Source organism: Haliaeetus albicilla, chromosome 29 (genome assembly GCF_947461875.1).
Source record: "Haliaeetus albicilla chromosome 29, bHalAlb1.1, whole genome shotgun sequence".
NCBI classification, from domain to species: Eukaryota; Metazoa; Chordata; class Aves; order Accipitriformes; family Accipitridae; genus Haliaeetus; species Haliaeetus albicilla.
Window position 1 is genome coordinate 6,264,836 of NC_091511.1, and position 12,956 is coordinate 6,277,791.

The 12,956-nt window shown below is 51.8% G+C and overlaps 1 protein-coding gene across 1 annotated transcript; it reads right to left on the reverse strand.

The window, feature by feature from the left end:
* Positions 1–350: 350 nt before the first annotated feature.
* On the reverse strand, positions 351–3,170 carry LOC138682568 (olfactory receptor 14J1-like). The gene is made up of 2 exons (XM_069773819.1): positions 2,975–3,170; positions 351–1,339 (listed from the first exon to the last, which is right to left on the reverse strand). Exons 1-2 carry the CDS (start codon positions 3,018–3,020, stop codon positions 351–353), a joined length of 1,035 nt encoding a protein of 344 aa, XP_069629920.1. The 5' UTR covers positions 3,021–3,170.
* Positions 3,171–12,956: the final 9,786 nt, after the last annotated feature.

A 12,956-nucleotide genomic window follows, 5' to 3' on the forward strand; every position in this document is an offset into this window, starting at 1 on the left:
AGCTCTGGGAAGACCAAGCACTGGTGCTGCCTGGCAGTGCTGCTGTGCTGAGACTCTTTTCCCCTTCCCTTCCACACACAGACACTGCCCTGCAGCTTCACCAAGATCTCAGAGGAAGGATCTCAGGCAAACAAGTCCCTGCAGGGTCCTTTACTGTGTTGAAATACAGAGAGAGCACTGCGCCTCATTTACACAGCCTCGGGGTCAAATTCTACAGGTAGACAGTGAATTACAAGTGGGATGAATCATAAAATTTCATTGTGAACATTATCACTAGAAAAATAAAGAAAACACCACGGCCACCACAAAGAAGAATCAGAGAAGACAGGCTGAGCCTGTAATGAGTTCCATTATGAATGCTCTGCAGAAGAAAACAGGGCGTTAATTGCTTCTGAAAAGCACCCGCTCATCATTTTCCTCAGGGCATCCTTGAGCTCCTGGTTCCTCATGCTGTAGAGGAGGGGGTTCACTGCTGGAGGCACCACCGAGTACAGAACTGCCACCACCAGACTGAGGGATGGGGAGGAGATGGAGGGGGACTTCAGGTAGGCAAACGTGCCAGTGCTGATAAACAGGCAGACCACAGCCAGGTGAGGGAGGCACGTGGAAAAGGCTTTGTGGCGTCCCTGCTCAGAGGGGATCCTCAGCACGGCCCTGAAGATCTGCACATAGGAGAACAGAATGAAAACAAAACAACCAAATGCTAAACAGGCACTAAGCCCAAGAAGGCCAACTTCCCTGAGGTAGGAGCGTGAGCAGGAGAGCTTGAGGATCTGGGGGATTTCACAGAAGAACTGGCCCACAACATTGCCTTGGCAGAGTGGTAGTGAAAATGTATTGGCCATGTGCAGCAGAGCATAGAGAAACCCACTGGCCCAGGCAGCTGCTGCCATGTGGACACAAGCTCTGCTGCCCAGGAGGGTCCCGTAGTGCAGGGGTTGGCAGATGGCAATGTAGCGGTTGTAGGCCATGACGGTGAGGACACAATACTCCGCTGCGATGAAGAAGAGAAAGAAAAAGACCTGTGCAGCACATCCCCAGTAGGAGATGGCCCTGGTGTCCCACAGGGAATTGGCCATGGATTTGGGGACGGTGGTGGAGATGGAGCCCAGGTCGAGGAGGGAGAGGTTGAGGAGGAAGAAGTACATGGGGGTGTGGAGGTGGTGGGCGCAGGCTACGGCGGTGATGATGAGGCTGTTGCCCAGGAGGGCAGCCAGGTAGATGCCCAGGAAGAGCCAGAAGTGCAAGAGCTGCAGCTGTCGCGTGTCTGCAAATGCCAGGAGGAGGAACTCAGTGATGGAGCTGCTGTTGGACATTAGCTTCTTCTGGGCATGAGGCACTGTTCAAGAGGGAAAGAGATTGACAAGTTAGAATAGACTTCTCTGAGCTAAACCTAACGCATTTCTCACAGAAACACCACCAAAGCTGCCTCTCCTATTTCAGAAAGATCTTTGGCAGGTCCCTTTCATGAGCTGTGCTTGGTGCTGGCTGAGGGTGCCACTGGGAGCAGCAGGCTCTGCTGTGGGCTACAGGGGAGTCAGTCCTGACCTACAGCAAGAGGCAAATAGGAACATGGTGTCATCTTAGAGTAAATCCATTTGTCATATCAAAGAGCTTTTCAGCATTGTCACTCCCAATGCAACCAAAACTGGGGATTTTGTTTTGAGTATTTGTTCTGGTTTCCACACGCCAATTAAGGAGTTCTTTTGGCAGGGAAAGAAGCGAATGTCCTAAAGATGGGATGTCCTGAAAGGAGAGTTTTGTCATTTGTGTCACTGGGAGCCTGGGGATTAGGAGGGGATTGGGATATTTTACTCACATGGACAAATGTCTGAAATGCACCCAAATCCCCCCTCCCCATCCCTCTCCAGTGACAAGAACAAGAGGAGCAGGGACAGGAGGACAAAAATGGATAAACACTACAGACCTGCTGCCAATGGAGGCAGGAGAGGGACAGATGGCAGGGTATTTGATAATTTCTTCTCTTCAGGGCTGACCCAACTGAGGTGACTGAGTCCCCATGGCCGTAAGGGCAGAGGATCTGCTGGGTGGGAGAAAAGACTACAGGTTTTCTCTAGTGATGACAGGGAGGTGCCCGAATTCCCCCTCCCATGGCATTTCTGGAAGCAGCTCCCTCCTCTCACTCCCTGCCCCTGTCTCTGCTGCCTGGAGCTGTCCCTGTCAGCAGCTGCTTCTCTGTCCCCTTGTCTCCTCCCTCTCCCTGCTCACAGACCCCATCCCACCCGCTGTGTGCTCAGCTCTGCCCTGCAGACCCCTCCTGGCAGCCAGGCACTGCCCAGGGGCATCTCTGTGTGTGCAGGGGCTAAGGAGCACCTCAGACAAGTCCTAAGGACAACTGGGGTCTCGGTGCCTTCTCCAGAGGGGACAAATAAATTTTAGTCTCACACTGCCCACCCGCCCACCAAGATGATAAAAATTCAAAGCAAAGACTCCTTACTTTTCAGGAGAATGCAGCCTTGACATTCTTCTTGAAAGTCCCCTCGGAAATGCCCAGGGCTGAGCTGGAGCTCTGAGCAACCCTGACCCATGCAGCAGCCTCTCGACAGCAGCAGCACCCTGCTCTGCCCTTCCAGGGGACATTTCTTTCACCCACTCTTTCTCCCCACACTGTCATGGGGGGTTCCCTGCGCAGGCTGAGTGCTGACCCTGGCAGGCAGCAAAGTCCCTGCTCCATCACTCGGCCCCTGAAACACCAGGACCCTGCTCTGAAGGACAGCCCTGGGCACCCCTGCATGCACACCCGGCTTCACAGCCCTGCAGCTGGTGCCAGGAGAAGGCAGCCCTCATGCCCTGTCCCTCTGACAGGGCAGCAGGGAAGCCCTGCTCTGGAGCACATCCTTCTCCTCTACACCAGAGAAATGAAGCCAGTCCTCCTGCCAGATCCCATACACTGTCAGATGTCCCAGATCCCTGCAGGAACTGAAGCTCTATTGCCCTGCACCCAGAGACTTACCATGCAGAGGGCTGGGAAGATTTCTCCCGCAGTGAGCTCTCAGCATCCTCCCACTCCACACTGCCTTTAAGCTCTCTCTGCCTTGCAGGTCTCCTCTCGATGCCTGCAGGCAGTGCCCCCAGCCCTGCTCCTGGGCAGAGCTGTCTCTCTGCAGCGCTGCCCGCTTGCCATGAGCTCCCTCTGTCCCAGGAGCCCAGCCCAGCTCAGCAGCAGAGGACCAGCCCAAGGCAGCACTTGCTCTGCCCCCTCTGGGCTCCCTCCAGCTGTCCCTGGGCCTCCAGGGGAACCTGCTGGGAAACAGGCTGAAGCAATCACGGATGTTCCCTCCCGCACCTGCAGAGAGACACTGCTTTCCAGCAGGGTCATTGCTCTGCTGAGAGACAGACTTAGGTCCAAGAATCCACTTGTCTGAGAATCAGAGAATCACTGAGGTTGGAAAAGACCCTTAAGATCACCAAATCCAACAATGAACCTAACACTAGCAAGTCCACCAATAAATCGTGTCCCTAAACACAGTGTCTTTTAAATTCCTCCAAGGAGGGTGACTCAACCCCTTCCCTGGGCAGCCTCTTTCTTCTGCCATCATTGGGCAGGACACACAGACACTGACAGGCAGGGATCTCCTTTAGCCCTGCTGAGGGAAAGGGAGCCAGCTGAGTCCATGGAGGCACCTCATGCTGGGTCTGTAGTCCTGGGGCTGAAAGGGGACTCAGCTCCCTCCCATGCCCACCACCAACCCACAGGAGGTGGGATTCCTCTTGCCTCAGTGCAGGTCTGCATTAAATAGGCACCTGCATGTCTGCTCCTGGGTACATCTTGCCTTCAAAGACAGCATCCTCCAAGCACAGCCATGGTTCATATCAAAACTCAGCTGAAACTCAAAAGGCAATTCAAGGGCAGCAAGATAAGCTGTTGCTACGTCAGGAACAGTTAAAGAAGAAAGAGAGATACTACGGGACCACTATTAAATTAATTGATAATAGGAGTAGGCAGATCTGAGACTGCCAATGTCGTCTTTGCCTCAGTTACTGCCAGCAAGGTCTCCCAGGCCTTTGTGCTTTGAGGCAGGACACTGGAAGGGAAAGGGGAACAACCAGTGGTGGATGAGGATCACGCCAGGGCTTACCTAGCAAACTACACCCTTACCACTCAGTGGGACCTGAGGGGCTGCAGTCAAGGGTACTGAGGAGGTGCTGGTCTGTTGTGATCCCAGTAAGGAAGGCACTCAGACTCTGTGAGGCATCATTTAAAATGCTCTTCCTTAGGTCTAGGGCTATAAGGAGAGAATTGTACAGATAATCTTATGTCCCTTTAGATGGGTGGAACCCCAGGTCATGTAGCATGGATGTAGAAGAATGAGGAGGGTGGAAGCCCCCTGTATGAAGGGGAAGCTTGGAGTTATGGAGGTCCTCCATGTGACGGGCAACAGGTTGGGTTAGCTTTTGTCACTGAGGATCAGAGGAGTCAGTAAGAGTGACATTGTGCTGGCAGTTACAAACTACTTGATGCTGGGAGAGGAAACAGAAAAGGTCTTTTGTCAGCAGCCAAGGAAGTCTCCATGTTAATGGTCAGGTGCCTATGGGGGACTGGCAGTGCCCTGGCATTCACTGGCCAGGCAAAGCAACAGGTTGCCAACAGCCTGAAGGATCTTGGGACAACTTCTTAACAGAGCTGCTAGGCGGACCAACGATGCTGATGCTCACCTGGACCTGACCCTGCCTCTCTTTGGGACAGCTTCCTTAGTAACACCTGCAGCCCGGAGGGTGATTCCCTGGGCCTGCACCAGGCAGCAGCCGTGTTTCTCAGCAGCACTTGCCCTTTCCTCCCTGGGTATTGACCATGTCTCTCCATTCCACATTCATGGACCCCAAACTACCAGTTGAGGAAACACATTTTGGTGAGGGGAAGACCTGCCCGAGGCACGCCTGCACTTTGTGAGTCCCAAGAGCTTGTGCAAATCTCGGGGTGGAGCTCATTTGCTACCCACATTTGTATTGCAGATGGTTGGGGAGCACCATTACCAAGCAGGAAGTGAGAGAGTTGGTCCCAGGACAAGATCTGCCTGATGGGGATGGAGCTTACAGCTGCAGTGTCTCCGAGTCATTGCCCCGCATAAGGTGTGTTTGATATATGGCCGTGTTCCTGGAAATAATGCCATTTGGGTGACTTCTTCTCACCATCAAAACTAGGCAGGATGAATCCCATCCCTGGCAAAGAGCATGCATAAACTGAAGGAACTGCCCCTCACCTGCCCAGCGCTGGCCTTGGCATGGGGAGCACCTTCTGGGCCTGAATGGACAAGCACAGCTGTGCCCTGCCTGCAAAGCTCAGGAACTGTTCTCCACTCTTAAAGAAAAAATGAGCACATTTTTCATCAGCTGAAATGCATCAAACACTGCTCCTTCACAGACGATGTTTTCCCATGATGTCAAGGTGGAAATTTCCAGCCCAGGTACTATGCTCAGGAGAAGATATCCTGATCTTCCCCATTACACCCGTGACACTGCTCTGCCTAGTATCCTGTGTATTGACTCTCACCACTCTCTCACGGGTTTCCACATGTCCTGCTTGAACTGACCATTTCCAAAGAAATCTTTCCAGCAGCCTGCCTGAATGTCTGCATTTCCCAGTGTCCATCCACCTTTCCTCCCCTCATTGGTCTCTACCCATTCAAACACCTCTCAGCTACCCAGGTGCTGCTCAGAGCTTCAGGTGCTTTAAAGCTTGCCTTGTCTTTCAGTAGTCTGCTTGATGGTCTCTTGAGCCAACTCCTCCATTGTGTTTGTACCTGTTCTCCTGAGTATCTCACTGAAAGTGTTCCACTAAGGTGACACGCAGCAGAAAGTGGACTTCAGTGGAGGAAACGTGGACTTCATACGTTATTTTTTAATGAATTGTTTTTCTTTGCTCCATTTTTTTTGTTTTAATACTGGCAGGTAAGCAACATTCTTCTGTGATTGTGTGCAGCTGGTTCTCCAAATAAAGCCAGTGGGGATCTGTTCAAATGAGCTGAATCACTCAGCTACAGACTTTACTGGGAAAAGCTTGGATTTGAAAAATCATGATGGAAGTCCAGGTGACCACAGAGAGAAATGATGGATGGAGGTGGTGGTGAGGGACCGCTGATGACGATGGGGCACAGGACAATGATCTCCCATACATTGTCTGACAGAAACAATCTTACCACTTCCTACGTGTTCAGACATCATCCGCAGATGCTGTGGATCAATATGAATTGGAGAAGGCTGAGATTATGTGTTCTGTAAGCAGCAAGACAAAGAAAACTGGAAACAGAAGAGATGCTGATTTTTTTGTTACTTATCATTTCAATCTTCTCTGCTCGGCTATACTCCTGAAATTTCTCCAATGAGGCCCAAAAGACTTGAAGAGTTAGGGAAAGTGATGCACAGAGACATGGCTTGTTAGGGTGTTTTGCATGTTAAGGAGCCCTCTGGTGCCCAGTTCCTGAACTGCAGATACTGAAAGCAGGAACAAGCCCCTGACAAAGTGGAAGGCAGCAGAAAACCCCAAGTTTCTGAGGGTGTTGGAGGCCTCACTGAGGGCCAACACTGACAAAGCCATGCAGGGAATGCCCACTCAATGTGTCGGTCCCTGGGGGCTAAATAGGCAAAAAAACGCGGAGACACTAGTTGCAGGTGGCAAAGGCAATGAGCTGGTGGCTCTGATCACATGTAAGCCCTTGGTGTTTGTTAATCATCAGAGTGGCCAAGCCCTGACCCCCAGGGCCTGGTAGAAGAGGTCCTTTCCCTCATGCGTTGCTCAGGCCTCTACTGAGGGTCAGGGTGAGTGCGGGTGTGTGTACAACTTGGTGGTAGATTTTGTTGCTTTAAACACAAAGCTGTGGTGTTCTGGGGATCTGGCAATGCCTCTAAGTTCCCCACAACTCATCCAGCCTCCTTCATAGTCCTGCTGACAGTCCTCAATCACCTGAGATGTCCCAGTCCCAGACTTGTTTGCATCCCCAGATTGGATCCATATGCCCAGCACTACACTGCCATTACTCCGGCTGCCCTAAAATCACAACTTGAACTATTCCACAGTAGCATGACTGCCACTTGCTCCTTCGGGTCCTCTTCTGGCCTGTAACACACTCTCTGCTATGCACACCCCGCTCTCTCCCTGCACTCGCACGAGTCTCCCAAAACCTTCTCACTTCCCCTGCAGCAATGAGACCTCACTCCAGGAGGTTCATGGATTCTCAAGGCTGATGTATGTGAGACAAGGGGAGCCAAAGGAATCTCAGTAGACATAATAAAGGGGGATGAAAGATGATGTTTAGTGCTTACATTGTTGAAATTAGCTGAGGCAGACAGTTCCTGATAAGAAACAGGAGCTGGCCTCAAGAGCCAGCCAAGACTGGTCTTGCAGCTTGGGTGAATACCAAGAAAACACTGAGCCTGCACAAGGAAAGAGGTTACTAGCGGTGACGGAGTCATCTATCTTCATCTCTGCGACCACCAGACGACCACCATAAAGAGGCACTGTGCAAGCGCAGCTGGGAGGAGACTATGGAAATGACCTCTCAGAGCTAATTTTAATATGAAGCGGGGATAGCTCATGCATATGTATAGGCATATTGTGAATATGTAATACCTGACTGTATAAACTTGAGGCGAACTGCCGAGTCGGGTGCTCACGACTTTGGTGGGACTACCCCCTATGCTGCCAAGCGCTGCATGAACATACCTACTTTACAATCCCACTGACTGTGGAGTCTGTTTTCCGCATGTCAGAAGTTTCCTGAATTCCAGGCAAGTGTGGGTAGTGAAGGAGAGGAAGACAGGAAGGTCGGCTCACGGGCCATGAGGAGCAGTGTTCAGCCACCCCCAGCAATGGGCATTCCCCATCTGCCAGGTTGAGGCATGCTCCCCTGATGGAAAATTCTCATGTAACCCCTGGTTTGTGCAGGGTCCTGCAGCCACACTCCCAGGGCACACCTACTCCTCCTCCACCTACAGACATCAACTGCTTTCCATTGCTGGGCTCAGGTGTGGTTGTAAGGATTTGCTAAAGCCCTGAACCACCTCCTTGATTGTTGATAACTTCACCCTCTCTCACATCACTACACACCTCCAGTCACTGCCTAATCACTAATTGACAAGTTAGGAAGCTCTCAAGGCATTCCTCAGGTAATTACCATGTTTCTCCATTCAAGATTCATGCATTCGAGAAGCACCAGTTGAGGAAACACATCAAGATGTGTGAGGGGAGGATATCCCTGAGTCACCTCTGTACTCTTGGAGGTGTGAGTGCTTTTGCAAGGCTCCAGGAGTTCATCTGGTGCCATGCATTTGGTGTTCCCTTCTTGAAACACAAAGCCTTGAGCTGATCCAGACTCCTTCAGAGTGTCCTATTGTACCACAGCACTTTTTGATGTTGATACATTTATTCATTTCATTCCTGTCATTCAGTCTTACTTGACAAGGTAGCTCTTAATTAATAGTGTATAACCTCTGGAATGAAGTTTTTAGAGCATTGTTTTTTTCTCTCATTCCTGACTGTTACCATTTAATGGCAAGAGCTCTCTCCTGAGGGGAATGTTTCTTTGCATGGGTACTTGGAGAGATCATTCTTGTGCTTGGAGGAGGCTGTCCTGTCAGGCCTGTCAGATTTGCTCATGCTCCTTCACCCTTCAGAGCTGCTTCCCATGGCACCACCTGGATCAGTCTCCCAAGTAAGTCAAAGACTTCTCCTCCTGAGTCCAGAGTCTGTGCTCTGCTGCTGGGCTCCCTCACTGCCCTTTGGTGTCTGAGACCCCACAGTTTCATGGTCATGACGCCAAGGCTGACGCTGGTGATCACATCCTGACCAGCATTTCCTTGTTGGCCAAGGTCCAGGTGAGCATCAGCCTTGTTGGCCCACCTAGCAGCTCTGTGAAGAAGGTGTCCCAAGATCCTTCAGGCTGTTGGCACCCTGTTGCTTTGCCTGGCCAGTGAATGCCAGGGCACTGCCAGTCCCCCATAGGCACCTGATCATTAACCTGGGGAATTCCTCGGGTGACAAAAGACCTTTTCTGTTTCCTCTCCCATCATCAGGTAGTTTGTAACTGCCAGCACAATGTCACTCTTACTGACTCCTCTGATCCTCAGTGACAAAAGCTAACCTAACCTGATGCCCGTCACATGGAGGACCCCCATAAATCCAAGCTTCCCCTTCATACAGGGGGCATCCACCCTCCTCATTCTTCTACATCCATGCTACACTTCCTGGGGTTCCACCCATCTAAAGGGACATAAAATTATCTGTACAATTCTCTCCTTAGAGTGCTAGACCTAAGGAAGAGCATTTTAAATGATGCCTCACAGATTCTGAGTGCCTTCCTTACTGGGATCACAACAGATCAACACTTCCTGGTGAAAGACAATCTCTCAGTACCCTTTATTGCAGCCCCTCTGGTCCCACGGACTGGTAAGGGTGTGGTTTGCTAGGTAAGCCCTGGCGTGATCCTCATCCACCACTGGTTGTTCCCCTTTCCCTTCCAGTGTCCTGCCTCAAAGCACAAAGGCCTTGGAGACCTTGCTGGTGGTAACCGAGGCAAAGACAACATAGGCAATCTCAGATCTCTCTACAGCTATTATCAATTAATTTAATAGTGGTCCTGGAGTACCTCTCTTTTTTCTTTAACTGTTCCTGAAGTAGAAACACCTCATCTTGGTGACCTTGCATTGCCTTTTGAGTTTCAGCTGAGTTTTGGTATGAAGCATAGCTGTGCTTGGAGGATGCTGTCTTTGAAGGCAAGATGTACCCAGGAACACTGTTCAAATGCTTGGGCTGTTCCTTGGCTGGATCGTCAAGGAAGTGAGAAAGGACCCCGGTGTGATGTGCTTTGTGATGACACAATGCCTGCAGCTAATGGGTAGAAGAAGGGACAGAATTTGCCTCTCTGATGGCATCTGATGACTGGTGCCTCTGACTGATGGCAACCGTCAATGGCACAAAGGCACCAAATCATACCGTCTGAGATGCCATCTGGGGTGTCTGTCACACACCCTCCCTGAAGGAGAATTGCTTTTTCGTATAGGCCCTGTGATTCCCAGGCCAGCCCTGGCATCTCCTGTAGCTCTGTGGGCCTGGCTGAACCTGGAATTGAGTAGCTGCTCTGAATTCTGTAACCCACTGTGGGGCTGAACATGAGACAACTGCCAATATTGTCAGCCAAGATCTAGTCAATCCAACAGTTGGAGAAGAGGAAGAGAAAGACTGAGCTCTCCCTATGGCACGTGACTCCATTCCATCTGAGGAATACCTCTGTATAGCTCCATATGCCACGCTAAACATCTTAAGGAGGGGCAGGTTCCATTGCCCTTAGCTTGGGCACCAGCTGACATTTCACTTGGCCAAAGGAAATTCCCAGGAGCTGCTAAGAGGTGCTCAGATGTTGTCCTGTCTCTATATCTGCCTGCACATATCTTGGATCTGTCTCTATTAGCTGCACACCTCTTTGACCACCTCTGGCACCTCCAATGTCACCAGACATTTGCATCTGAACCCCTCACTCAAGGCCTCCATCAACATTGATTAGCATGGGAGCTGAGACAAGGAGATCACATGCAGGTGTCTATTTCATGCAGACCTGCACTGAGGCAAGAGGGATCCCACCTCCTGTGGGATTGTGGTGGGCATGGGAGGGAGCTGAGTCCCCTTCCAGCCCCAGGACTGCAGACCCAGGATGAGACGCCTCCATGGACTCAGCTGACTCCCTTCCCTCAGCAGGGCTAAAGGAGATCCCTGCCTGTCACTGTCTGCGTGTCCTGCCCAATGATGGCACAAGAAAGAGGCTGCCCAGGGAAGGGGTTGAGTCACCCTCCTTGGAGGTATTTAAAAGACACTGTGTTTAGGGACATGGTATACTGGTGGATTTGCTAGTGTTAGGTTTATGGTTGGACGTGGTGGTCTTCAGGTTCTTTTCCAACCACAGTGATTGTATGATTCTCAGAAAAGTGGATTCTTGGACCTAAGTCTGTCTCTCAGCAGAGCAATGACCCTGCTGGAAAGCAGTGCCTCTCCCCAGGTGCGGGAGGGAACATCCGTGATTGCTTCAGCCTGTTTCCCAGCAGGTTCCCCTGGAGGCCCAGGGACAGCTGGAGGGAGCCCAGAGGGGGCAGAGCAAGTGCTGCCTTGGGCTGGTCCTCTGCTGCTGAGCTGGGCTGGGCTCCTGGGACAGAGGGAGCTCATGGCAAGCGGGCAGCGCTGCAGAGAGACAGCTCTGCCCAGGAGCAGGGCTGGGGGCACTGCCTGCAGGCATCGAGAGGAGACCTGCAAGGCAGAGAGAGCTTAAAGGCAGTGTGGAGTGGGAGGATGCTGAGAGCTCACTGCGGGAGAAATCTTCCCAGCCCTCTGCATGGTAAGTCTGTGGGTGCAGGGCAATAGAGCTTCAGTTCCTGCAGGGATCTCCGAAAACCGCCACAGCTGACAGTGTATGGGATCTGGCAGGGGGACTGGCTTCATTTCTCTGGTGTAGAGGAGAAGGGTGTGCTCCAGAGCAGGGCTTCCCTGCTGCCCTGTCAGAGGGACAGGGCATGAGGGCTGCCTTCTCCTGGCACCAGCTGCAGGGCTGTGAAGCCGGGTGTGCATGCAGGGGTGCCCAGGGCTGTCCTTCAGAGCAGGGTCCTGGTGTTTCAGGGGCTGAGTGATGGAGCAGGGACTTTGCTGCCTGCCAGGGTCAGCACTCAGCCTGTGCAGGGAACTCCCCATGACAGTGTGGGGAGAAGGAGTGCATGAAAGAAATGACCCTTGGAAGGGCAGAGCAGGGTGCTTCTGCTGTCGAGAGGCTGCTGCATGGGTCAGGTTTGCTCAGAGCTCCAGCTCAGCCCTGGGCATTTCCGAGGGGACTTTCAAGAAGAATGTCAAGGCTGCATTCTCCTGAAAAGTAAGGAGTCTTTGCTTTGAACTTTTATCCTCCTGGTGGGTGGGTGGGCAGTGTGAGACTAAAATTTATTTGTCCCCTCTGGAGAAGGCACCGAGACCCCAGTTATCCTTAGCACTTGTCTGAGGTGCTCCTTAGCCCCTGCACACACAGAGATGCCCCTGGGCAGTGCCTGGCTGCCAGGAGGGGTCTGCAGGGCAGAGCTGAGCACACAGCGGGTGGGATGGGGTCTGTGAGCAGGGACAGGGAGGAGACAAGGGGATGGAGAAGCAGCTGCTGACAGGGACAGCTCCAGGCAGCAGAGACAGGGGCAGGGAGTGAGAGGAGGGAGCTGCTTCCAGAAATGCCATGGGAGGGGGGATTCAGGCACCTCCCTGTCATCACTAGAGAAAACCTGTAGTCTTTTCTCCCCCCCAGCAGAGCCTCTGCCTTTACGGCCATGGGACTAAGTCACCTTCTCAGTGGCTTCAGCTCTGAAGAGAAGATATTATCAAACACCCTACCATCTGTCCCTCTCCTGCCTCCATATACAGCAGCTCTGTAACATCTGCCCAAGTTCCTCCTCCTGTCTCTACTCCTCTTGTTTTTATCACTGGTCTGGGATGGGAGGTAGGATTCAGATGCACCTCACAGACCGAGCCTGCGGGTCTTGCCATGTAGAATTCTCCATGGGAGTTAAGTGTCCAAATCCCCGCCTAATCCCCAGGCTCCCAATTATAGAAATGAGAAACCTCTCCCGTTAGGACAACCCAAATTTAGGAGATTCGCTTCTTTCCCTACCAAATGCACTCCTTAAGAGTGGTGGGTAAACTAGAACAAAATACACCAAAAAAAAATCCCTTGGATTTTGTTTGCTTTTCGTTGAATTGGAAGTGACAATGTTGAAAAGCTCTGTGATATAATGAGTGGATTTAATCTGATATCACCCCGTGTCCCTATTTACCTCTTGCTGTAGGGCAGGACTGACTCCCCCAGAGCCCACAGCACAGCCTGCTGCTCCCAGTGGCACCCTCAGCCAGCACCAAGCATATATCTCATGATACGACCTGCCAAGGGTCTTTCCGAAATAGGAAAGGCAATTTCAGTGGGGTTTCT

Bases quoted from the DNA above. Each gene is read 5' to 3' on its own strand.
- LOC138682568 (XM_069773819.1), bottom strand. From the start codon at position 3,020: ATGCTGAGAGCTCACTGCGGGAGAAATCTTCCCAGCCCTCTGCATG. The intron at 1,340-2,974 runs GTAAGTCTCTGG...CCTCTTGAACAG, and splicing joins TCTTCCCAGCCCTCTGCATG to TGCCTCATGCCCAGAAGAAG.